Here is a 23,619-nt window from a genome sequence, read left to right as displayed (position 1 = left end):
CCTAGATCAGACCGACACCTACTGTTCCCTTCAAGGGAACGCGTCCTCACCTACTCCTCTCAGGAGAGTTATCTTTTTGCCAACCATCCGGTCCTCCAGACCTTGTTAGAATTTTTCTTAACATTTGATCTTCTGGCCCCTAGGACCTCCTTTTGATGTTCGATCCTTACTGATCCATCGATCTGCTAGATGTCTGATCCACTAACTGGTCTAGACTTCCCGCCTGGTATATGCCCTAAATCTGCTAAGACTTCTTGCCCGGTCCAACTGATTAGGACTTCTTGTCCAGTTCAACTGACTAGGACTTCTTGTCTAGCCTCCAATTAGGACTTTTCTTGCCTTGTCTAGCCTCAAAATAGAACTTTTTTATGCTACTCGCACACTCAGATTAATTTATCAGTTTACAACACACTCTTAACTTATACTCTGTCATGATTAAAATACATATTTGATTATCTGGTGCTCCCTGCACCAACAAACTTAAATTTAAAATTTTCAACCTTAGCCCTTGGTTCTAGTTGAAACAATAATACGTTGATCTCTAGAGTTATTTTCTTCACCACCTATTCAAGAACACAACTCAATTAATCAACTAAAGCTTAAAATTTTTTATTCTAAATGTTCAAAAAATGAACTAACAATCAAAAAGTGAGCTAAGATTCCACTTCCACTCGTCACGCATCACAGCCATAGAAATCACACTCTATGTAGTGAAATCGAGTTTAAATGTGTTGTGCGGCTCCGACAAGAGAAGAGGAACGACAAGCTCATTTCAAGTCATGATGTTTCTTTGTAAAAGTGGTATAAATGGATAGTTTAGATTGAGGACTTTCAAAATATGTGATCAATTTTAATTTTTCGACGTTAAACAATGATGAATCAACAAATTAAAATAGCGATAAGGGTTTGAGACTATTTTGATGAAGAAAGAGAGAGTATAAATCATACATATTTTAATTTTAATTAGTATTAATTTTTTAAAAATATATATTATATATAATATTAATTTTTTTAAAAAATATACAAGGGAGGGGGTGGTCAGCCTCCTTTGTCCTCATTTGGCTATGCCAATGATGGGGGCTCCAATCACCATGCTCCATGGGTCATGTCTTAGCTTCTGTTGATCATGCTATCCCACATTTGGATGTAGAGAGTGTCATATCATCATGTCATGTAGGTCATGTCATCTCACATCTGATTGACCATACTATCCCACGTAGGGGCGTGGGGGAGTCGCATCATCATGCTTTGTATAGTCTAGGAGTCAGATATCAGATGTACTGAAAAGGTCGACATGGATGAGCCAAGGTGATTGAGCTGAAGGGGATCAACATGGTCGAGTGAAGGTGGTTGAGCTGAAGGGGTCGACATGACCGAGCTAAGATGGTTGAGTTAAAAGGGTTGGTATGACTGAGCTGAGATGATTGAGCTAAAAAGGTTGATCTTGGAAAGACTCCACGAGGAAAGTCAACCTTTATTAGAAAGATTCTTCAGTATTGATCAACCTTTGTTGGAAAGACTTTTCGAGAGGTAGATCACTATTGGGAAGATTCCTCGGGAGATACACCTTTGTTGAAAAAACTCCTTGATAAATAGGCGACTCGATTCGAGTCAGCTCATCTTATGGACTCTTATTTACCTCTGCATCGTTATAGTAACAATGAAATCCAACAAAAGGATGCACTTAGATTTACTTAGTAAATCTAAGTAAATAAGTAAGAACACAATGCTTCTTTTAATCTTGCAGCAGAGAAGAGACGAGAAGAGAAGAAAAGCAAACCCTAAATCCAAACCTAAACCCCCAACCACCCAATCAATTACTCCCCCGACCCCCTCCATCGATCTGCTTCCCCGTCAACGTGGAGTTGGGGCCAGCCACCTGCTGCCATTAACAGCTCGCACGGATCTCCCGTCGCCATCGCGCCCTAACTCCCACGGCAGCGTACCATCTTCTTCGCTGGGACAGCGACCGCTGCCTAGCTCACGGGCTCGCCCACAACCTGTTCGACTCAATGCCCACGACACTGATCGTTCAATCATTTACTGTGCTGGCTTCATCGCCTCCGCACGATTCCCATGTGCAATGCTGCAGTGCAGCAGCGGCTGAAGCTTCCGCTCGATCGCTGGGTATAAATTTGGATGAACTCCATGTGTATCATCATCACTTAGCTTCTTCTCAACGAGGAGGAGAAGAAGAAGAAGAAGAAGAAGGAGAAAAAAAAACAGGTATTTTGTTGGAATTAGTTTTTGTTGAATTAAGGAAGCATTTTCTTGATGATGGATATATTTTTCTTGAAGTTCTGCGTCTAAAACAAATGCTATGAAATCATCTTGTTTAAGTGTTGTGTCTATTCCCCAACAACAACAGAAGAAGAAAATAGCAATGAAAAAGAAAACAGAAATTGTATACCAATTCATTTATTGTATTTTCTTGAACAATAGAAGAAGAGGAATTTTGTAGAGCAAATGGATCTGCAACTAGGCGACAATCCAACAACAACATGAGAAACAAAGCCAAAAATAGCCCTACAAGTTTAGTGCAAATCTACATTCCTTTGATCTGAGTCTTAGCACAATCATAAAATTATTACCATGTGTAACTTTAAGGTTGCATACAACATCTTACAATGCAAGATAAAGTTGCATGCAATAGATCCAATATGATTTGATTGGTTCCTTTAATCATCTGACTCTACATTGACGTACGGAAAACTTCGTACATCAAATTACTTTTTTATCCTTTAATGACACCCTCCTTACCCTAATAAACACAGCCTCCCTCCCTTGGTCCCTCCCTTATTGTGCATGCAAGATCAATGTTAGGCAAGACTCCCTTTATCATAGTTTTCATAAAAGGACACTATTTTTTTAATTTTTTAAAAGTATATTTTTTATTTTAAAAATATTTTTCAATAAAAAGTGAAATCTACCATCCTAGCAGTCTCACACAATCAACCTTACGACCATTTATAAAGAGATAAATTAGAAAGTTGCAGTTGGTCACTACGGAGAGAGCATTATTTCAATTTTACTGAGAGATTTGATCCTTCTCCACTTCAATAAATCTATCCCATAATAATATTTTTTTATAGCAAGGATTATTACATTAACGTACTTGCTACAACAACATGTTAAGCTTATGATTGTCTTTTTAGTTCAATTTGATGAAAATTATTAAGCATGGAGTACTTTTATATCAAAATAATTTTTGTTCAAATTTAATTAAAATTACTTTAATTTTATTCAAATCACTTCAAAATAATATTAAACTGATTTGAATAAAATTATAATAAATTAAAACTATTTTGATATTATAGTGCTTAATATAGAGTAATTTTGAACTTGATATAATTTTGTGATATTTTAATGTTTTAAGCCTGTGGTCTTGCAAGATCTATAGGGAAGCATCAATGTTTTGTGTCTGTCTCTTTTGTATCAATGTGTATGGAAGAGTTCAATGTCTCTTTTGTATCAATGTGTTTTCATAGGAACTTAATCTGTCTCTGCTAATCTCCAACTGTTATTTTGTCGATTTGAGTTGAACCTATCAGATTGATCCATCCAATTATGGTCGTGAGTTATCGATCGTGTGGTTACTGTAGAGTAGACTGTTGAATAGCGGATTCTAAGTCAAGATAATATCCTCTTCCGTAGTGGTCAGAAAAAGATGACAAAGTTCAATGAGGGCTTTAATCGAATAAAGTTTCATAGCAGAGTTCAATGAAAGTTTTCATAGGAACTTAATCTTCAATTGTGCTCTGCTTAATCTCCAATTGTATCAGCAGAGTTCTAGTTCAAAAAGCTGTAACCAGCTCTAGTCCAGCTTATGCATCATTTATTGACCAGGACCATTCCACCAGATCTTCATCTCTGGCACCCACTCTTTGACTTTGTATAGCCATGGATCGAGCTAAAGATCTAACCAGATAAAATATAGGAAAGAAAGTGAGAGAATCATGCACACTGGTATTCTGAATTTTGCATGCATGAGCTGAGCTTGTGCTTCTTTTGCCTGCAGTTCTTTAGTTTAATGGCTGCTGGTGCTGGTCGACGAGACAGCAGGGCGCGCAGTGCCAGGGTCGAGGTGAAGAGGGACTTTCGTCGAGCACTTTGTTGTGCCCATGCGGGATGCTGAGAGAGTGGTGAGTGGGTGAGCAAGGCGGCGTTTTGATGGGAAGCAGAGGGTCGGAGGGGCCTCAGCGGCCGTCGCCGCGCGTGCCGCTGTACCTGCGGAGCACCGCCTGCTCGGAGGCTAACAGCGTGCGTCACCGGCCGGCTGCGGCGGCCGACCGCAGTCCCAAGGTGTCGCCCCTTGGCGGCTCTCAGGAGGTAAGGTGCGAGATTGGTGTTCTTCGCTTTCGGTTCTCTCTGCGGTTGACGCGTTACTGTTGAACAGAGGAAGCGGGGCACGAGGGTGGTGGAGCTCGAGACGAAGCTGAGCAAGGCCCAGGCGGAGCTGAAGAAGCTAAAAGAGCGTCTGGACGCGGCGGAGGCCGCCAAGGTCGAGGCGGAGCAAGCTCTCGCGAAGGCGAAGAAGCGGACCCCAGTCGCCGCCGTGGACGCGGAGGCGGAGGAGGAGACGCCTGCTCAGGCTCCGGATTCTCGACCGGAAGATGTTCGACAAAATGTCAACGAGGAGGAGAGCGTCACTTCCCCGGCGACTATGGACGTGTTCGAAGTAGTAGTGCCGGCAGAGCCCGTCCCGCCGGAGGATGAAGTCGACGGCGAGCAGAGGCAAGAGGAAAAGATGACGGAGAAGCAAGAGGAGGAGACAAAGGCAATGATTGAGAAATTAGAGAGGCATGAGGACCATGAGACTGCTGCTGCTGCTGCTGTTGTTGCAGAGGAAGAGGAGAAGCGAGAGGAGAAGGAAGTAGTCATTCTAAAAGCCAAGCTTTTGGAGAAGGAGAAAGAAGTGGCAGTTCTACTGGAAGAAAACATGATATTCAAGATCAAAGCAGAGGAAGAAGCCAAGCAGCTTGCAGAATCTGCTCAGGCCAAGCAAGAACACCTCACGGCACAGCTGAATTCAATGGAGAAAGAACTACAAGACAGCAAAACTAAAGAGCAGCAATTGAGCTCGCAGCTGGAAGCGGCAGAAGCCGGCAAGGCGGCATTGGAGATGGACTTGAAGCGGATGAAGGTGCAAATGGAGCAATGGCGGAAGGCCGCAGAGGCGGCCGCGGAGGTACTAACCGCCGGAAATGATGCAAGTGAGGAGATGGGTGACACAAGTTTAGCTGAGCGTTGCAGCTCAATGGACAAACACCTTGTGGTCGATTACAGAAGCTGGGAATCACCATCGATCGACGAAGATATAGACGAGGATGGCAGTGGCGGCGGTGGCGGACGGGGAAGGTGGAAGGGTGCCGGTGTTAGGATGCTCGGAAACCTTTGGAAGAAGAACCAGCATAAATGAGGTGATAGTAGTTCATCACCACCCCCTCTGCTCAGTCTTCCTATCAGTTTGTTTACCTTCTTATGCATTGGCCTGTGAACTCACCAATCAAACATGGAAGGTAGTAAGGTTATCAGGGTTGATGTTGTCTATATTCCAAAGCTCAATATGGAGCTTCTAGTGTTGAGAAATAAGTTGAAATTATGTTGAACTATGTAAAATGCTATGAACCCTAACTTGTGGTCATCTTCTAATGTTAGTAATATGTGATCATCAAGTATCAGCACTGAGTTTTAGCACCATGAACTCCTGCACACTGCAAATTAAAGAGATTTTGCAATGGTGAACTTGATCCTGAAGTTATGGTTGTGCTCTGAGCCTTGGAGTATAAGCCGGTGGCCTCCGACCGGCGAAAGGCCAGCGACAAAGCTAGTGAAGAACATGGAATCGGAATGGACCAGAGATCTTTCCTGATAATGATTATACACTTGTGGGGCTGCAGGATACATGCTCCAGTAGCTCACCGGCGGCGGCTGCCAAGTGATCTTACCGGACTCTGCCGCCGGCGCCGGCGCTGGTTTCTTCTCCTCTTTCTTTTCCTCAGCTGATCCGACACTGACAAGGTCGGCGCTACCCATCTTCCTCCTGAGGACGGTGGCCAGCACGACCGAGTCAACTCCGTCGCCAACCACGATGAGGCAGTCTTTGTCCAGCGACGCGGAGAGCACACCGGGCAAGCCAACGGCGGTCTTGAGGGCTTTGGAGCGCCTCTTGGCGTCTTCCATGGCCACCACCTTCAACACCACCTTCTGCTTAGCCATCTCAAGAATGAATCGAAAGCTGTGACTAGTGTTGTAGCTAGCTTGATTTCAGATTGTGAAGTGGAGAAGCCTTTAATTTATATAGACAGAATGCAGGAAAGTGAACAAGTGTGAGCGAACTCAGTTGGAAGTCTCCTCACGGAAGAATCGTAAGTCAAGTCAAGTCACTGCGCGGACTTGGAACAGCTCAGTAGCCATCCACTTTTGACTCAAAGTGGAAACAGAAAAGAAGAAATGTTTCTGAAGCTTCCATTATTCATGCAGCTACTAAATTAAAGCCATGTAGAAAATATTTAAATAAAAAAATTGATATATAATATGAAAAAGTCAAATATAAAATCATGGGTCTCACATTTATACAGTATGAGACCCACAAATATACAATTGAATATGTCATGTTGGCTCCTGGGACATAGCTGAGTTGGTTATAACGTAGCAGACTTGTAGAAGAGGACAAGGATTCGAATCTTTACGAAGCCAGGCAATATTCTCTTGCGTCGTGGTTAACTGCAGTTTTTCGATTTGCCTTTTTACAGATGGTCGTGGGGCCGCTAAGGTGGCGGAAATTTGATTAGATCTTTTTGCGGAAGAATATGTCATGTTAGACTTTTTTTATGCTAAATATTATTGCTCTTTAAACAAACAAAGAAAAAACTAGTGTTTCATCGAGCTCGACTTCACTTTGGGTTCATCCCTTCCGTAATTTAAAGGCTAAAATCCGTTTAAACACTTAGGCGGTTTCTCTGCGTTGGATCTACTGAATAGCCGACATACATCATCACCGCCATGCATTCTGATGAAACTAAAAAAAATAGAAATTTCATAATTTGGTGGTGCATATAAAAAATAAATACCTAGACAATATAAAATCATAATAAACACACACATTAAACGAAAAACACAGAAGACTTAATTAATGATAAAATTTATTTAAATATAAATTATTATAATAAAATGCTAATGATGGGAAAATCTATATAATTGACACTATCTAGTGAATTAAAATTTGATTGATTGATTGTTGTTGTATACAACCCAACTTAATATTATTAATAATGTATAATATGGTTGTTGTTGATATAAACAGAGTGTATAATAATTAATGATTAACAATATTATTGGTTACTTGATAATTATTATCTTCTTATTTTAACTTCTTCTTAGTTACCACGTGTATAATTAGGTAATCCATTATACCTATCTTCTTCTTAGTTACCATGTGTATTAGGTAATCCATTATATTTTAAAGGTGTGTTTGATTATCATGTATAATCTTAGTTATGTAATTATCAAGTAATTACATAATCAAGATTATGGATATAAAACATAACCTAATATTATTTGGTTGAACTTATTTATTTGAAAAGAATAAAATATAACTAATTTAATATTTACTATATTACCTTTAATTCAATTTATTTTTAAAATAAATTAAATTAAATTAATAAAATCAATATTAATGATGATAATAAATTAATAATATATAAAAAATAAATTAAATATAATTTATATTTTTAAAATTTAAAATAAATTTATATATTTTTAATAAAATAATTTATTAAAATAATTATTTTAATAAAATAATTCATTAATATAATTCATTAATTTTATTTTTTAAAATTTAAAATACATTTATATATATTTTTAATAAAATAATTCATCAAAATAATTATTTTAATAAAATAATTTATTAAATTAATAAATATAATTCATTTATTTTATTTTTTTAAAATTTAAAATAAATTTATATATATTTTAATAAAAACAATTTATTAAAATAATTATTTTAATAAAATAATTTATTAAATTAATAAATATAATTTATTAATTTTATTTTTTTAATTTAAAATAAATTATCTATTTTAAATTTATAAGTATTTAAATTAAAATTTATTGGATTAATTAACTAGATTTTAATTAGATTTATTATAGTATATTTCAATCAAATTTTAGTTTTAAAATTTTAATTTTAAATAATTATAGAAAAAAATTTTTATTAATCTTTGAAATTGTAAAAAAACTTAGGCTATCAAAGTAATCATATTTCTAAATTATAACTCATTTATTAATATGACATGATGCTTTTATTACTTAAGAATCAATCATAATCTGAATTAAACAAAATTATCAAATTTTAGATAAATAATTAAGATTATCTCATAATCTTCAAAAACACCTCCTAAGTATATATAATCTGCTTTGAATAGAAAAACTCAATGCAAGTTGCATTCTCAATTATTATCCAGCTAACTCCTCAATTATATACGCCACCTACTCCAAACTTTTCTCATAAATATTTTAAAATATTTTGATTTTATTTCCAAAATTCTTACACTCCCGTTGGTTATTACCCTTGTAAAAAGTCATTTTAGACATTTTCCCATTTGTTAATAAAAATTAAATAATACATTTATTTATAAAAAAATAGGACTAAGTATCTAAATTGACTTCAACATTTATCCTTATATTGCAAATAAAAAAATAAAATTACTATAAAAAAAAAGAGACAGAACAAAAACATAAGACATTGCAATGGTGAGCTTGATTCTAAAAGCTATGGCTGTGTCATACTGAGTGTGTCCTGTATTCAAAGTTCCAAGCCTAGGAGTATAAGTGATGTAGGGGCGTTGCACGATAATTTAAATTTTAAGATTTTAAATTAATTTTTTATTTGGATCAGAACGAGACGATTTAGTTTATGATGTATTTATACGCATATTTACAGGTTTTGAATGAATTCATATTGATTCATTTTTTTTGATAAATCAAAAATCATTTATGACGTATCATTTTAAAAGTTTCAAATATATATTTTTTTTGTATTATTTATAATAATTTTTTATTTTTAAAATTTTAAAATATTTTTAACTTTTTTAAAATTATAATTTAATTTATGATCTATTTATACATATGTTTAATTATTTTCGAATAATTTTTTATTAATAAATTTTTTTTTGATAAAAATCTTAAAAATAGCACTGTCGTGACTTTTCTTTATTTTTTTAACTTTTTGTGTTTATTTTTTCTATAATTCTCTTTTAATATTTCTCTTCAAAATAATCATTATTCTATCCGATATCAATAAAGCGGCACCTCCCACTAATAAAAGACAGATGACAAAGCTACCAAATCTACGAATGGAGCACAGACAGTTGCTCAACTTCTTTAAGCAAGGAAGGAGGAAAAGATGAAGAAATATTTCTCTGTCTCAATATGTCATGGCAAATCAAAAGCAGAGAAAACTCAAGGAGAAAATTGAAACTGAAGAAGCTAACTCAAATGGAATGAGAAGGCAAAATTGAATATTAGTGCCACAAACTGCCTCACCGGAGCTTCACATAAGATCAACTCTTTTACAGGATATATATATATAATAACGAAAACAAATCCAATATTTCTTATCATGCTACTAGCTAAGATCTCTTCACATCATGCGACAATTATCTTCGCCGGTTTGGTAGGTTTCGTAAGGGTACTGATAATGATTATACACTTGTGGGGCTGCAGGATACATGCTCCAGTAGCTCACCGGCGGCGGCTGCCAAGTGATCTTACCGGACTCTGCCACCGCCCGGCGCTGGTTTCTTCTCCTCTTTCTTTTCCTCGGCTGATCCGACGCTGACAAGGTCGGCGCTACCCATCTTCCTCCTGAGGACGGTGGCCAGCACGACCGAGTCAACTCCGTCCCCAACCACGATGAGGCAGTCTTTGTCCAGCGACGCGGAGAGCACGCCGGGCAAGCCGACGGCGGTCTTGAGGGCTTTGGAGCGCCTCTTGGCGTCTTCCATGGCCACCACCTTCAACACCACCTTCTGCTTAGCCATCTCAAGAATGAATCAAAAGCAGTGACTAGTGTTGTAGTAGCTTGATTTCAGATTGTGAAGTGGAGAAGCCTTTAATTTATATAGACAGAACAGAAAGCAGGAAAGCGAAGGAAGTGTGAGCGAACTCAGTAGGAAGTCTCCTCGCAGAAGAAGACTGATAAGTCAAGTCAACCAAGTCAAATGGGAGGAAGAGCAGACACTGCGCGGACTTGGAACAGCTAAGTAGCCATCCACTTTTGACTCAAAGTGGAAACAGAAAAGAAGAAATGTTTCTGATGCTTCCATTATTCATGCAGCTACGCTGTCAAGCAGATCAACCCGTAGCGGGACGAACTTATTAAAAACTCATTAAATGGTGAGACAGAATGAGCTCAATCCATCAACTTGACAAATTGAAAAATCTTCAATTAAACTCAATCTAAAACAGATTACAAGTTAGATGAGTCAATCAATGAATCTATTAAAAAATAAAAAAATATTAAAAATTTTAAATTTAGATTACAGTTTAAATTAATCGAATTGAAAATTTTAAACTCGAGTTGTAAATTTTAAAATTGAATTATAATTTAAACGGATTAAATCTACTAATTTATTAAATTTTTTATTTTAATTTTAAATTTTAAAATAAATAAATAAACTTTTTAAATCCGCGGATCAATTCAAATCCGTCGCGGATCAATCCACGTGGATCACAGGCTTAGACACATCAATCCATCTAAACTCATCTTAAAATAAATTGATAAAATTTCAATATAATCTCACTTAAATTATTTAATGGAGCGATTAATCCGATGGATTCAATCCAATCCAAATTGACAACTATACAGTTACTAAATTTGATTAGTGTGTAGCCATTTAAAGCCATGTAGAAAGTATTTAAACAAACAAAAGAAATAACCAGTGTTTCATCGAGCTCAACTTCACTTTGAGTTCTTCCCTTCCGTAATTTAAAAGCTAAAATCCGTTTAAACACGTAGGCGGTTTCTCTGCATTGGATCCACTGAGTAGCCGACATACATCACATCACATCACTGCCATTCTAATGAAACTAAAAAAAAAAAGAAATTTCTTAATTTGATAGTGCATAAATGATACATAAAAAATAAATATTTAGACGATATAAAATCATAACAAATATATATTAAATAAAAAATATAAAAAATTTAATTAATAATAATAAAATTAGCTAAAATTTATTTAAATATAAATTATCATCATAAAATAAAAGATAAAATCTAATGATGGAAAAATCTAGAGTTAAAATTTGATTGATTGATTATTGTTGTATAAAAATCAAGTTTAATATTATTAATAATGTATAATATTATTTCCGGAGCATAATTGAATTGATTACGATTGAGCAGAGTTACAGAAATAGATAAGAGTTCAAATCTCGACGAAGTCGAGACAATATCCTCTCCGTCGTGGCCAACTACAACTTCTCGATTTATCTCTTCATAGATGGTCATGGAGCTGAACGTGTGGAACCGCTGAGATGGCAGATTCCACCTTATTACAGAAATAATGTATAATATTATTATTATTTTTATAAACAACGTATAATAATTAATGATTAATAATATTATTAGTTACTTGATAATTATTATCTTCTTATTTTATCTTCTTCTTAATTATCACTTGTATTAGGTAATCCATTGTACCTATTAGTTAATCCATTATACTAAATTATCGTATATGACTTTAGTTATGTGATTATTAGGTAATTACATAATCAAGATTATAGATATAAAATTCAATCTCACTTCAAATTCTGAAACCAATGAACTTTTTCGTAAACTTTTTTATACTAGGTTTTTTGAAATTCGAATGCACAAGATGAGATAAATGCTCAAATGATGAGTTGAATCGATGATTTGGATCAATCTGGGTTGTTCGATCTAGAGGATTATAATCCTTCAGATAGCCCTCTTAATCTCATCCATCAAATCTGAAGGGTTGTAACCCTTCAGATCCCCATTTTGTCATCAGTGTCGGATTTGGATCCAATGATCCATTCGATCTGACGCTTCAAATCAAGCCTCATTACTAGTGGTCAGATCGGGACTCTTCGCGATCCAACGCTCCAGATCGCATCACATGTGATCCATCACACCTTCGCCCAGTCAGTAGTCCAATCATCTCTCCCTGCCCACGTGGATGCCACATAGGCATGTTACGTACATGCAAAGTGCAAAGTGCGCCAACAAAGCGTTCATTGTGCGCATGACGAGTGGCGAGCCACGCACGGGCTCGCACCTGCTCGCCCATGATAAGAGAGCACAAGAGCTTTTGTGTTAACTCCATTAACACAACAACATTAATAAGGAAAGGAAGATCATCGAATTTTTTCGATGTTGGACTATTTCCCATGCACTTTCTTATATAACATTAATTAACAATTAATATTATTCTGGACTGATTTTGAATAATTAATTTCTCATTCATCCTAAATCGATTTTGAACAAATTAATAGTCTAAACCTATCTACGCAAAACGTAGATTTCGATTTTGAAGTCAATTTTAACTTTCATCAATTGATGGCATCACGATTTTTCTACAAAACTATATTAATCCTTTAAGACCTCAATATTCAACACTTCTTTGAGCAAGGAAGAGAGGAAAAGACTAAAAAAATCTTTCTCTATCTCAAGTTGTCATGGCAAAGCAAAAGCCATTATCGGAATGAACTTGTTCTAAATCAATCAGAGAAAATTGATTAACTGAATTGGAGCTAACTCAAACGGAATGAGAAGGCAAAATTGAATATTAGTACCACAAATTGCCTCACTAGAGCTTCACATAAGATGAACTCTTTTACAGGATATATATATAATAACGAAAACAAATCCAATATTTCTTATCATGCTACTAGCTAAGATCTCTTCACATCATGCGACAATTGTCGTCGCCGGTTTGGTAGGTTTCGTAAGGGTACTGATAATGATTATACATTTGTGGGGCTGCAGGATACATGCTCCAGTAGCTCACCGGCGGCGGCTGCCAAGTGATCTTACTGGACTCTGCCGCCGGCGCCGGCGCTGGTTTCTTCTCCTCTTTCTTGTCCTCGGCTGATCCGACACTGACAAGGTCGGCACTACCCATCTTCCTCCTGAGGACGGTGGCCAGCACGACCGAGTCAACTCCATCCCCAACCACGATGAGGCAGTCTTTGTCCAGCGACGCGGAGAGCACGCCGGGCAAGCCGACGGCGGTCTTGAGGGCTTTGGAGCGCCTCTTGGCGTCTTCCATGGCCACCACCTTCAACACCACCTTCTGCTTAGCCATCTCAAGAATGAATCAAAAGCAGTGACTAGTGTTGTAGCTTGATTCCAGATTGTGAAGTGGAGAAGCGTTTATATAGACAGAACAGAAAGCAGGAAAGCGAACAAACTGTGAGCGAACTCAGTCGGCAGTCTTCTCACGGAAGACGAGTCTCCGTATGAGCTGTAGTTGACGTTGATTGGAGTTGAATGCAAGTATCAAAGACTACGCCAAGTCAACCAAGTCACGCGGAATTGGAATTGACTTAAAGAGTGACTGAAAAGAAGAAATGCTTCTCATGCAACAGTTGGTCCCATGGTTCATGCAGCCAGAGACGACTGATTTAAAATAAAATTGTCTTTAAAAAATTTTATATAGATATTATATAACCTACGACTTAATAGCACAGAGAATCACGATGTATTATTTCTTTCTTTCTTCATTTGATTTTGATACTTAGCTTAACGTCCCTACATTCAGCCGCTAAATTTGATAAAAATAATGTAGCCACTTAAAGCCATGAAGAAAGTATTTAAACACAAATGAAATAATCAGTGTTTCATGTAACTCAGCTTCATTTTGAGACCATACATATCAATCTTTTAAACCTACTTGCACTCAATGAATTTGATCTTTTTAGATGGAGCAATCAAAATTCATACTTGATTAATGTACATAGATTTCATTTCAGACCTGATGGACTTTAATCATTTTTCAAAATCTGAGCTCATTACACTTTCTAATAGAATGTATACTCGTTCAATTTCACTTTGAGACCATCCATGTCAGTCTTTTAAGACCTACTTACGCTCAATGAATTCGATCTTTTCAGGTGGAGCAATCAAAGTTCATACTTGATTAATATACATAAATTCTATTTCGGATCTCACGAACTCTAATCAATTTTCAAGCTCATCACAGCTTCCTGATAGAATGTATGCTCATTCAACTCAACAAACATAATATAATCGTGATCAGATAAGAGAAATAAATATCTCTCAGACTGACGACGTATCATATTAGATCTGTGAAGAGGTTGGTCTATTTGAACAGGTTGTTCCTCCACAACTTCTTGTGCAACAAACTCATGATCCACAATATTTTGTAGTGCCTGTTCAATTTCTATCGAGACCTCAATGTTATTTTCTATATCTTGAAAATTTTCAAGATGGATTTTACTTCCACTGGTTCTTTTAAAAATAAATTTTCTTTCTAAAAAAACATAATTTCTAGAAACAAACACTTTGCCTTGTGTGAGATTGTAGAAGTAATATCCCTTCGTTTTCTTGATATAACATACAAAATAACATTTATCTGATTTGAGGCATAGCTTGTCTGAGACTTACCGTCGAATGTAAGCCTCACTACCACAAATCTTCATTAAGTGTGAAAAAAGTCATTTTTAAAACGAATCCCTAGAAAGAAATAAGAAGATCTGTCTAACTCATCATAGATCATACTATGTCCAATAGAGTACGATTCCTCTCTCGATACACCATTCTACTGTGATGCTCCAGGTGGAGTGAGTTCGAAAATGATATCACACTCAGCTACATGGTCACGAAACTCTTGATTAAGGTATTTACCACCTCGATCTGATCGAAGTATCTTAATACTCTTGTCCAGTTGGTTTTGTATTTCACTCTTGAATTTTTTGAACTTTTCAAAAGATTCCGACTTATGTTTCATGAGATACACATAGTCGTATCTACTGATATTATCAGTAAAAATAATAAAGTATTGATAGCCTCCTCTAGCTGCTACATTAAAAGGGTCATATATATCAGCATGTATGAGTCCTAATAAGTCAGTAGTTCTTTCGCCGTCTCCACTAAAAGGAGTCTTGGTCATCTTGCCTAGAAGACAAGATTTGCATGTCTCAAATGATTCAAAATCAAATGAGTATAGAAGTTCATCTTTATGGAGTTGAAATATGCAACTTTCATTTATGTGACCCAAGCGACAATGTCAGAGATATGTTTAGTTCAAATCATTTTTTTGAACCGTTAGTATTTATGTTATACATTGGATTTTCTAAGTCTAAAATATAGAGTTCACTCATCATAAGTGTATTACAATAGAACATATCATTTAACATTATAAAATAATATTTATCTTTTATGATAAATGAAAAATCTTTATTGTCCAAATAAGATACAAAAATTATGTTCTTATAAGTTAATGCAGGTATAAAATATCACTCCTCTAGTTCTAAGACAAACAAGTGGTCAAAGATAAGAAATATGTTCCTACTGCTATAGCAGCAACTCTTGCGTCATTGCCTACTCGTAGGTCCATTTCGCCCTTTATTAATGCTTTAGTTCTTCGTAGGCCTTGCACATTGATACAAATGTGAGATGCACAACCAGTATCTAATACTCATTATGAAGAAATAGATAGATTGACTTCTATAACATATATACCTGAGACAGAAGTCTCACTTCTTTTCTTTTTGACTTCCTCTAAGTTAAGCTTGCAGTTCCTCTTCCAATATCCGGTCTCACCACAATGGAAACAAGTTCCTTCCTTAGCTACCCCGCCTTTGGATTTCAGTGCAGAAAAGTTGATATTACTCTTGGCTTGGGTCTTACCCTTACCTTTATCAATTTTAAACAATGACTTGTCAATTTCGTTCATGTTATAGCTCATGACAAATTGACTATACCTTTCCGACAGCGATTGCAGGATAAGATCAGTGGTCAATTCTTGGCCCAGTGGAAATCGTAGTCTTTCGAAATTCTACACATACCAAATCATTTTGGTACGTGAGTTCCTACAGGAGTTTCCTCTTATATCTTTCAAGCAAATAGGGTCTTAGAAATCTCAAATCACTCGTACCTAGCTTGCCCCTAATACAGTTGCTTTAGGTGCTCAACTATATCATGAGCATCCATATTTTCATGTTGCTTCTGAAGCTTAGAGTTCATAGTAGCAAGCATAAGGCATGATACATCCAGTGCATCATCTTGATGCTTCTTGTAAGTATCTTTTTTCGGCACGAGTAGCAATAGTGACGGGTGCTTCGGGAATGGATTGCTCTAGGGTATTTGCGTTTTTGCTTGAGACGATCCTCAAATTTCTGTATCAGTCCAGAAAATTTTTCCCGTTAAGCTTGTCATTGTTAAGGACAAATCACAAAGAAAGAGTATTCAACGTATTTGACAACATGGTGATCTATAATATTAAAATACATAAATGAGTATCATATCAAATTATTTAATTAGACTTTTAATTAAATGATGCTTCTATTGAATCATAGAGCTTTAGTAGAGGTTAGTCATAGATATAGGTAACCATAGTTTACCCACAACTAGCTCCACAATCAATAGCGATAAGATTCATGTGGGACAAGATCCTCATGAAACCTCATCTTGAGTTAGCTTTGATTAATCGCCTAAGATTTAGTATAATTATGTAGACAACATGCTAATTACATCTTATGTAACTTTTGTGAACAAATGGTCAAAATCCACATTATACATTATCTTGAGCTTTGGCTAATCGTCCAAGGCTTAGTATAATTATTTTGTAACCTAACTTTCCCAACTTTTTGGATATACCTCTAAGTTCTCAATCCAATTGAGGTAATTTAGTTAAGTCTAACCGAAAGTTCGATAGTGGAAGATCACAATTGTCCACTCGCACTCTACCATGATAAAATGTATCATTTTACATTGGCAAACCCAACAACAAATGATCGATGTAGTAATAAGTACCAAATTTTGATAGGCATATCGAGTTGACTTAATTAAGATAAAATTATTATCTAAACATGCATCACATACACACATGACATATATCAACATATAAGCATAAACGTGACATGGATATGACTCGTATACTACGATCCTCTCAAGTCAATGAGAAGATCGAGTGGTCAACCTAGAAATAGCATCTTCTCGAAATGCTTCCTTCGGTCGTCATGTGTCATCGGCATCCTTCTTGTAACTTCCTCCTCTAATGGACTTTTCACTAATTTTGTACATTACAAAATAAGAAAACTCGAATTACATTCGAGTCTACATCTATTTTTTTACAACTAAAAAAAAGAGATGAATGCACGACACGCAAGCCATATTATGAATTACATTACAACATGCACATACACACAACCACAATCATATTAGGGTTAAGGGTCATAACCATGCAGTATGACATCCATCACACAACAAATATATTTAGGACATCAATTTTATTATGCTTGTAAAAATTGATCATGAGTCAAAACCTCACGACTGTCCTGCAAGTCGATTAGCGGGCGAGGTCAAGGGGACAATAAAATTTATTTTGTTGACTCCTTGAATGAGTCACTGTCAAAAATTCATCAGAATGAACCGAGACCCATCTTGTTCCGTTAATGCATCTTTGCAACAAAATCGCACAATCTGTTCACAACAGATCATGAAAGATTTTTCACAATCCGTTCTCAACAGACTGACGCAACCTCATCAACATGAACACCATACGTTATAAAATTTTTGTCAAATGCAATTAGACTATAGCACGCTGTCATATGCATGATGATGCTATAGCCTTTTAGTTTGATCAACACAAACCTTTACATATAGACAAAATACTCATACAATTATGCAACCCATAACAAACAAGTCCTACTTCTATATCACATACAAAATTACATAAATTTTGTACGATCTTTCGCAAGTGGCTCTGATACCACTATAGGAAATCATATGCGACAAACAACAAAATTCGCAGCGGAAATAAGATCCCAACGAGAGATTTATGCGAAATAAAACTTGTACAAAGTTCAATTTAGCTATCTAATATATTTATACCTTTGAAGTGTGTCCTTCGCTTATCCCGCTCATCTTCGATTCGCCGGATCTCTTGCACATTCAAGCGTCTGTGCCTCTATGCGTATCCACACGAACACGATCTCAAGCTTCGAAGAATAATCGCCTTTGTGATGCTAGTCACACAAAGAGATTCATCCAAAACCAGGAGGAAGAAAAGGAATGTTCATCAAAATGCCTTGTACATTTGAAAAATGCAAGAAAAATCTTTTATATTTATCTCATGAATATGAAGAGGTTTTGCCTCTTTAGCTTCCCCATATTAAAGTCAATTGAAATTCAAATAGAGCACATGCTTTTCATGTTGGCTCTTTATCTTCTCTTCATCCAATGAAGAGAAAAATCATTAATCTTCATCTATTATTAATTCATTAAATATTTTAATAAATCAATATCTCATTCAAATTTAGTTGAGTCTAATCTAAATGAGTCTAATTTGACTCAAATTAAACTCATTATCATAATACAATTCAATTCATTCGAGTCTAACTCAATTAAACCAATTCGGATCATATTTTAGTTAAACTAAAATCAATTAATCTCCGAAGCATCATGCCGTGTATGATCCAATATGTTCTCGTAATATTGGTAATGTTTCTAAACCGCTTTAGATACATAAGTAATGAATGACATCTAGCAATGTATCATTTTTATCCAAGTGACGAGAAAGTCGATGTCCGACCTAACCTTTCCGTGACTACTATAATGTATGATGATGTCCTTCTATCTTTAATATCTATATTAATCAATGAGGCATAGACCATGTCATCCTCGATATCAATATTTGTGTTTTTTGATTGTTGATGCAGTTTTGTCCTGATTGTTGTTTTGATGTTGACAACGATTTAAGTTGATATTCAAATTGATCGATTAGAGGATTAGATTGGAGAGGGCTCGGTAGCTCGTTCTCCGAATTAGGTCGGAGAGGGCTCGGTAGCTCGTTCTCTGGACTGGATAGAATTGGAGAGGGCTCGGTAGCTCGTTCTCCGAATTAGGTCAGAGAGGGCTCGGTAGCTCGTTCTCTGGACTGGATAGAATTGGAGAGGGCTCGGTAGCTCGTTCTCCGGATTAGGTCAGAGAGGGCTCGGTAGCTCGTTCTCTGGACCGGATAGGATTGGAGAGGGCTCGGTAGCTCGTTCTCCGGATTAGGTCAGAGAGGGCTCGGTAGCTCGTTCTCTGTACCGGACTATGGTCCGAGGAGGCTTGATAGCCTGTTCGTGATTACGAGATCCAGCGCGATTGGCTTGGGTGAGACTCAAGTCGATCTGATCGGTTTTAGCCTGTTTCAATCGATCAGTGAATCGATTAAACCAAGGCTGAGTGTTTTAATCGATCATCTGATCGATTACAGACCCTCTTTAATCGATCAGTTGATCGATTACGATACATTCTGTGAGTTCTCAGAAATCCCACAGATTCAAACATAATCGATTGGTTAATCGATCACAAGGTTCACTGGGAATGGTTGACGAGCGGTAATCGATCGATTGATCGATTACCGTGCCCTTAATCGATCGGCCGATCGATTAAGGGTATGTGTAATCGATCAGTCGATCGATTACACGCATGGATGAGAAAGGACTACGGTTTTTAATCGATTGCTTGATCGATTATACTTTATTCTGATCGTTACTGCTCTGACTTCTGATTATCTGATTTGCTTCGCTAACCATCTGATAAGTGTGCAGGGAAGCGTTTGAATTTGAATGAAAATGGAGGGTCAAGGCTGGACTTTCCACCAGGTCAGGTTGGCGTGGTTGATCTTCAGATAAACGACATTGGCGAGCTCTGAGCTGCACAGCGAGTCGTTCAGTGAGCTGGTTTGGTGCCGGAAAGCTCAGGTGACTCAGATGGTGGCAGTGCAGTGGACTCAGAGGCCGTTGATGGTTGTGGCTAAAGGGAAGAGATGAACAGAGGAGAAGGGTAACGTAACTGAAATCACTTGTGTTTGGTGCTGCAAGCTTGCTGTTCATCGCGCTCCCGAAAGCTTGATCTTCTTTCTTGTTTTCTTCGAGGCTGTGCTGTAAGTTTAACTTGTTGTGCCTCGTTGAAGTTTCTTTCTTGTAATCTCTGGGCTTAACTCTATCTGTTGAGATTATTGTGGAGAGGTCTCTCCACCGAGAAGGAGGAAATTGTTTTAGCCGGTTTCGCCGGGGTCCGATCTACCGAAGATCAAGGACTCGTCCACCTTACGGACACGCCGAGGAGTAGGGGCAAGTTATCCCCGAACCTCGTATATTCCTGTGTTTTTCTTGTGTTTGTTTCCGCTGTGCACTAACGTTTTGTAGGAGAGAACTCTCGATTTCGAAAAGAAGGCTATTCACCCCCCCTCTAGCCACCTCCAAGTTCCAACAAATTGACATACATGCTAGTCTCAATATATTAATATTGTTCTTGAATATTAATACTTGACTAGAAATAATTAAGATTAGTGTTCTTTACATTATCTTACTATAAATTCAATTAATTGCTATGATATATAGTAGAATCTACTATTTAATGACATTATTATATTTACTCATTTGACACAAACATAAAATAAATATAATAATCAAATTTTATTTTTTTAACAATAACATATGATATAAAAATCTCGAATAAAAAAATGATAAATCTCAGACAGTCTCATGGACTCAATCCCTGGGGTGGTCGGTCCGGTCCCACGGAAGTTTCCCACCGACCACCAGGGTAAATCGGACCGACCACCAGGGTAAATCGGGAAGCGCATACGACAATCAATCCAGATGCCCAGCATCCTTTGATTGCGTTCCCCATTTGGAGGAAAATTCCTGCAAATACGCCGTAGCTGGGGATCGGACCGCGGGTCCCTAGGTCACAATCCGGATGTCCTACCGTTACACCATTACCCCGAGGACGATATAAAAATCTCTAATCAATCATCACATAAGTGACTTAATGACTATTATTTATAATTTTCTCTATAATTCTTTTCTAATATTTCATCTTCGTAATAATCACTATTCTATCTAACGTTAATCAGTAGCGCCTCATACTAGCAAAAGGCCGACAACAAAACTACCGAATCCATGAATAGGACAGAAATCGAGCAAGGAAGGCAGGAAAAGATGAAGAAATCTTTCTCTGTCTCGATATGTCATGGCAAAGCAAAAGCAGAGAAAATTGATTAACTGAAGAAGCTAACTCAAATGGAATGAGAAGGCAAAATTGAATATTAGTGCCACAGACTGCCTCACCGGAACATCACATAAGATGAACTCTTTTACAGGATATATAATAACGAAAACAAATCCAATATTTCTTATCATGCTACTAGCTAAGATCTGTTCACATCATGCGACAATTATCTTCACCGGTTTGGTAGGTTTAGTAAGGGTACTGATAATGATTATACAGTTGTGGGGCTGCAGGATACATGGTCCAGTAGCTCACCGGCGGCGGCTGCCAAGTGATCTTTCCGGACTCTGCCACTGCCGTCGCTGGTTTCTTCTCCTCTTTCTTTTCCTCGGCTGATCCGACACTGACAAGGTCGGCGCTCAGAGACAAGCACCGATTTATCAGAAGTATCATTAGTGGATGCAATATGAGCCCGATGTTTTTGTTGATTTTTGTACTGAAGCTTTTTGCACTCAAACTTTGTATGACCTGGCTTGCGACAATAGTTACATATAATACCACTAGAATTTGATGTCCGAATTTCAGAAGCTTGTGAGTCTCCTCCTTTGTTTCTATTGTGAATAGTTGATCTTTTTGATATATAATTGTTATTGTAACTCACTAAAGCACCACTAGGTGGAACAGGTGTGGTATTTTCTGTACGGAGAATGCGGCTAAACACTTCTTGTAATGAGGAGACTTCAGGGCTAGACAGAATTTGTGATTTAGCAGATTCGAAGTCAGGTGATAAACCAGCAAGAAAACTCATGATAGCCATCTGTTCTCGTTGGCGTTGTTGAACCTTCACATCAGGACTAAAGGGTAGCAACATATTAAGCTCCTCATATGTCTTTTTGAAAGCCATGAAATAATTAATCAGAGGTTGATCTTGTTTCTCCACACGGTAAAAAACTTTGCAAACTTCATATATACGGGTGAGATTTCCTTTTCCAGAGTACAGAAAATCTAGATAATCCATCAATTCTTTAACGAATTCACAGTGATTAATTAAACCAATTACCTCATTATCAATACAATTTCGAATTTGAAGGAATAAACGAGCATCTTCTCTGAGCCATGTCTGTTTTGAATTATCTTGTGGCGGATCATCAGTCAAATGTCCATCTTTGTCAATACTTCGTAAATAAAGACGAACAGTTTTACTCCAATCTAAATAATTTGCACCATTTAACTTATAATCTGTAATTTTAGATACCACAGGCACCATGTCCATCACGATAGAAGGTTTATTTTCAACCATAAGATTGTTGTATGAGACCACGGAAAAAATAAAGAATTCCGAATTCCAAAGATCAAAGCCTACTTAAAACTGAAACTTGCAGCACAGGAAAGGAACAAACTCACGGAGAACGACGATTGTCGAAAGGATATGCAGCTGAACAGATGGGCTGTGACTGGTGGAAACTGCGCGTGATCGCTGCAACCAAGCTGAGAATAGATACTTTCCTGGACGGTGACTTATATGCACCGGGAGAAATCGCAGGTTTCCTCTGTCCTCTCCGGCGTTGATCGGGTCCTGACACAGAGAAAGACCAAGGAGGAGGAAGGGAGCTAACCACTGCCTGAGGACCGGACAGATCCTTTCTCATAGTCAACCGCCGGAGCAGAGAGGCGACTGGCCGGAAAACAGGAGCTGTGACAGCAGGAAGTAGGCGGCAGAAGGGAGAGGCGGCACCGACGGCAGTGGAGGAGTCGGCGAGATGGTCTCTGTTTTGGTTGTGACAGCAGGAGGTGACACGATGCTCAGGCAAGGAGGAGCAGGGGCTGCGATGAAGAAGATGGGGTCGCCGACTTGAGCAAGGGAAGAGCCAACCCTATTCTCCTCGTGATGACGAGGATCGGGTGTCGGTGTGCCCAGGGCTCGCAAAGGCGGCGACCAGTGTTGTGGGCGCACAGAGCTCACGAAGGCGCTGGCCGGTGTCGCGGGCGCACAGAGCTCCCGAAGAAGGAGAGCTGGTGCTGCGTCCACGTAAGGAGGAAGTCTGGAGCCGCCGTCTGCCGCGGTTGGGAAGAAGCAGAACAGGTCTCGCGCCGCGCAGCAGGAGCGAAGAGGAACCGGGGCTGCGATAGCGCAGACCTCCTATTGCGGGGCCTTGGCAGATCGAAATCGCAGCGGCAGCGGGAGCTGCAGCAGCAGCGGCGGCAATCGAAGCGACGGAGAGGAAACAAAAGAAGCGGAAGCAAGTTCGGTTCGCCGAACTAAACCTATGGGAGCGCCGATGGGAGAGGCGACGGGCGCGAGCGGCAGCGGCAGAATCGCGATCGCGAGCGAGCGCGAGAAGAAAGAAAACTAATCGGCGCCGACACCTAACCCTAATTAATTACCCTTGCTCTGATACCATATT

The 23,619-nt window shown here is 37.9% G+C and overlaps 1 protein-coding gene and 1 pseudogene across 2 annotated transcripts; one reads left to right on the top strand and one right to left on the bottom strand.

Moving 5' to 3' along the window:
• The first annotated feature begins 2,156 nt into the window (after window positions 1–2,156).
• Window positions 2,157–5,660, top strand: LOC141832202 (interactor of constitutive active ROPs 4-like). Of its 2 annotated transcripts, none has more exons than XM_074719690.1 (3): window positions 2,157–2,226; window positions 4,019–4,329; window positions 4,397–5,660. In XM_074719690.1, exons 2-3 carry the CDS (start codon window positions 4,171–4,173, stop codon window positions 5,417–5,419), a joined length of 1,182 nt encoding a protein of 393 aa, XP_074575791.1. In that variant the 5' UTR covers window positions 2,157–2,226; window positions 4,019–4,170; the 3' UTR covers window positions 5,420–5,660. The 2 variants fall into 2 exon arrangements, with proteins under 2 accessions (XP_074575791.1, XP_074575790.1); XM_074719689.1 differs by having other exon boundaries at window positions 2,185–2,226; window positions 3,847–4,329.
• A 3,818-nt stretch (window positions 5,661–9,478) lies between these two features.
• LOC141832487 (uncharacterized) lies at window positions 9,479–13,363 on the bottom strand (annotated as a pseudogene).
• Window positions 13,364–23,619: the final 10,256 nt, after the last annotated feature.

This window comes from Curcuma longa, chromosome 7 (genome assembly GCF_044706935.1).
Source record: "Curcuma longa cultivar G26 ecotype Majalengka, Jawa Barat chromosome 7, ITB_CL_G26_1.1, whole genome shotgun sequence".
Taxonomy (NCBI): Eukaryota; Viridiplantae; Streptophyta; class Magnoliopsida; order Zingiberales; family Zingiberaceae; genus Curcuma; species Curcuma longa.
The sequence above is the reverse complement of the archived record's forward strand: the minus strand, read 5'-3'. Positions and strand labels throughout refer to the sequence as shown.

Bases quoted from the DNA above. Each gene is read 5' to 3' on its own strand.
- LOC141832202 (XM_074719690.1), top strand. From the start codon at position 4,171: ATGGGAAGCAGAGGGTCGGAGGGGCCTCAGCGGCCGTCGCCGCGCGTG. The intron at 4,330-4,396 runs GTAAGGTGCGAG...ACTGTTGAACAG, and splicing joins CCCTTGGCGGCTCTCAGGAG to AGGAAGCGGGGCACGAGGGT.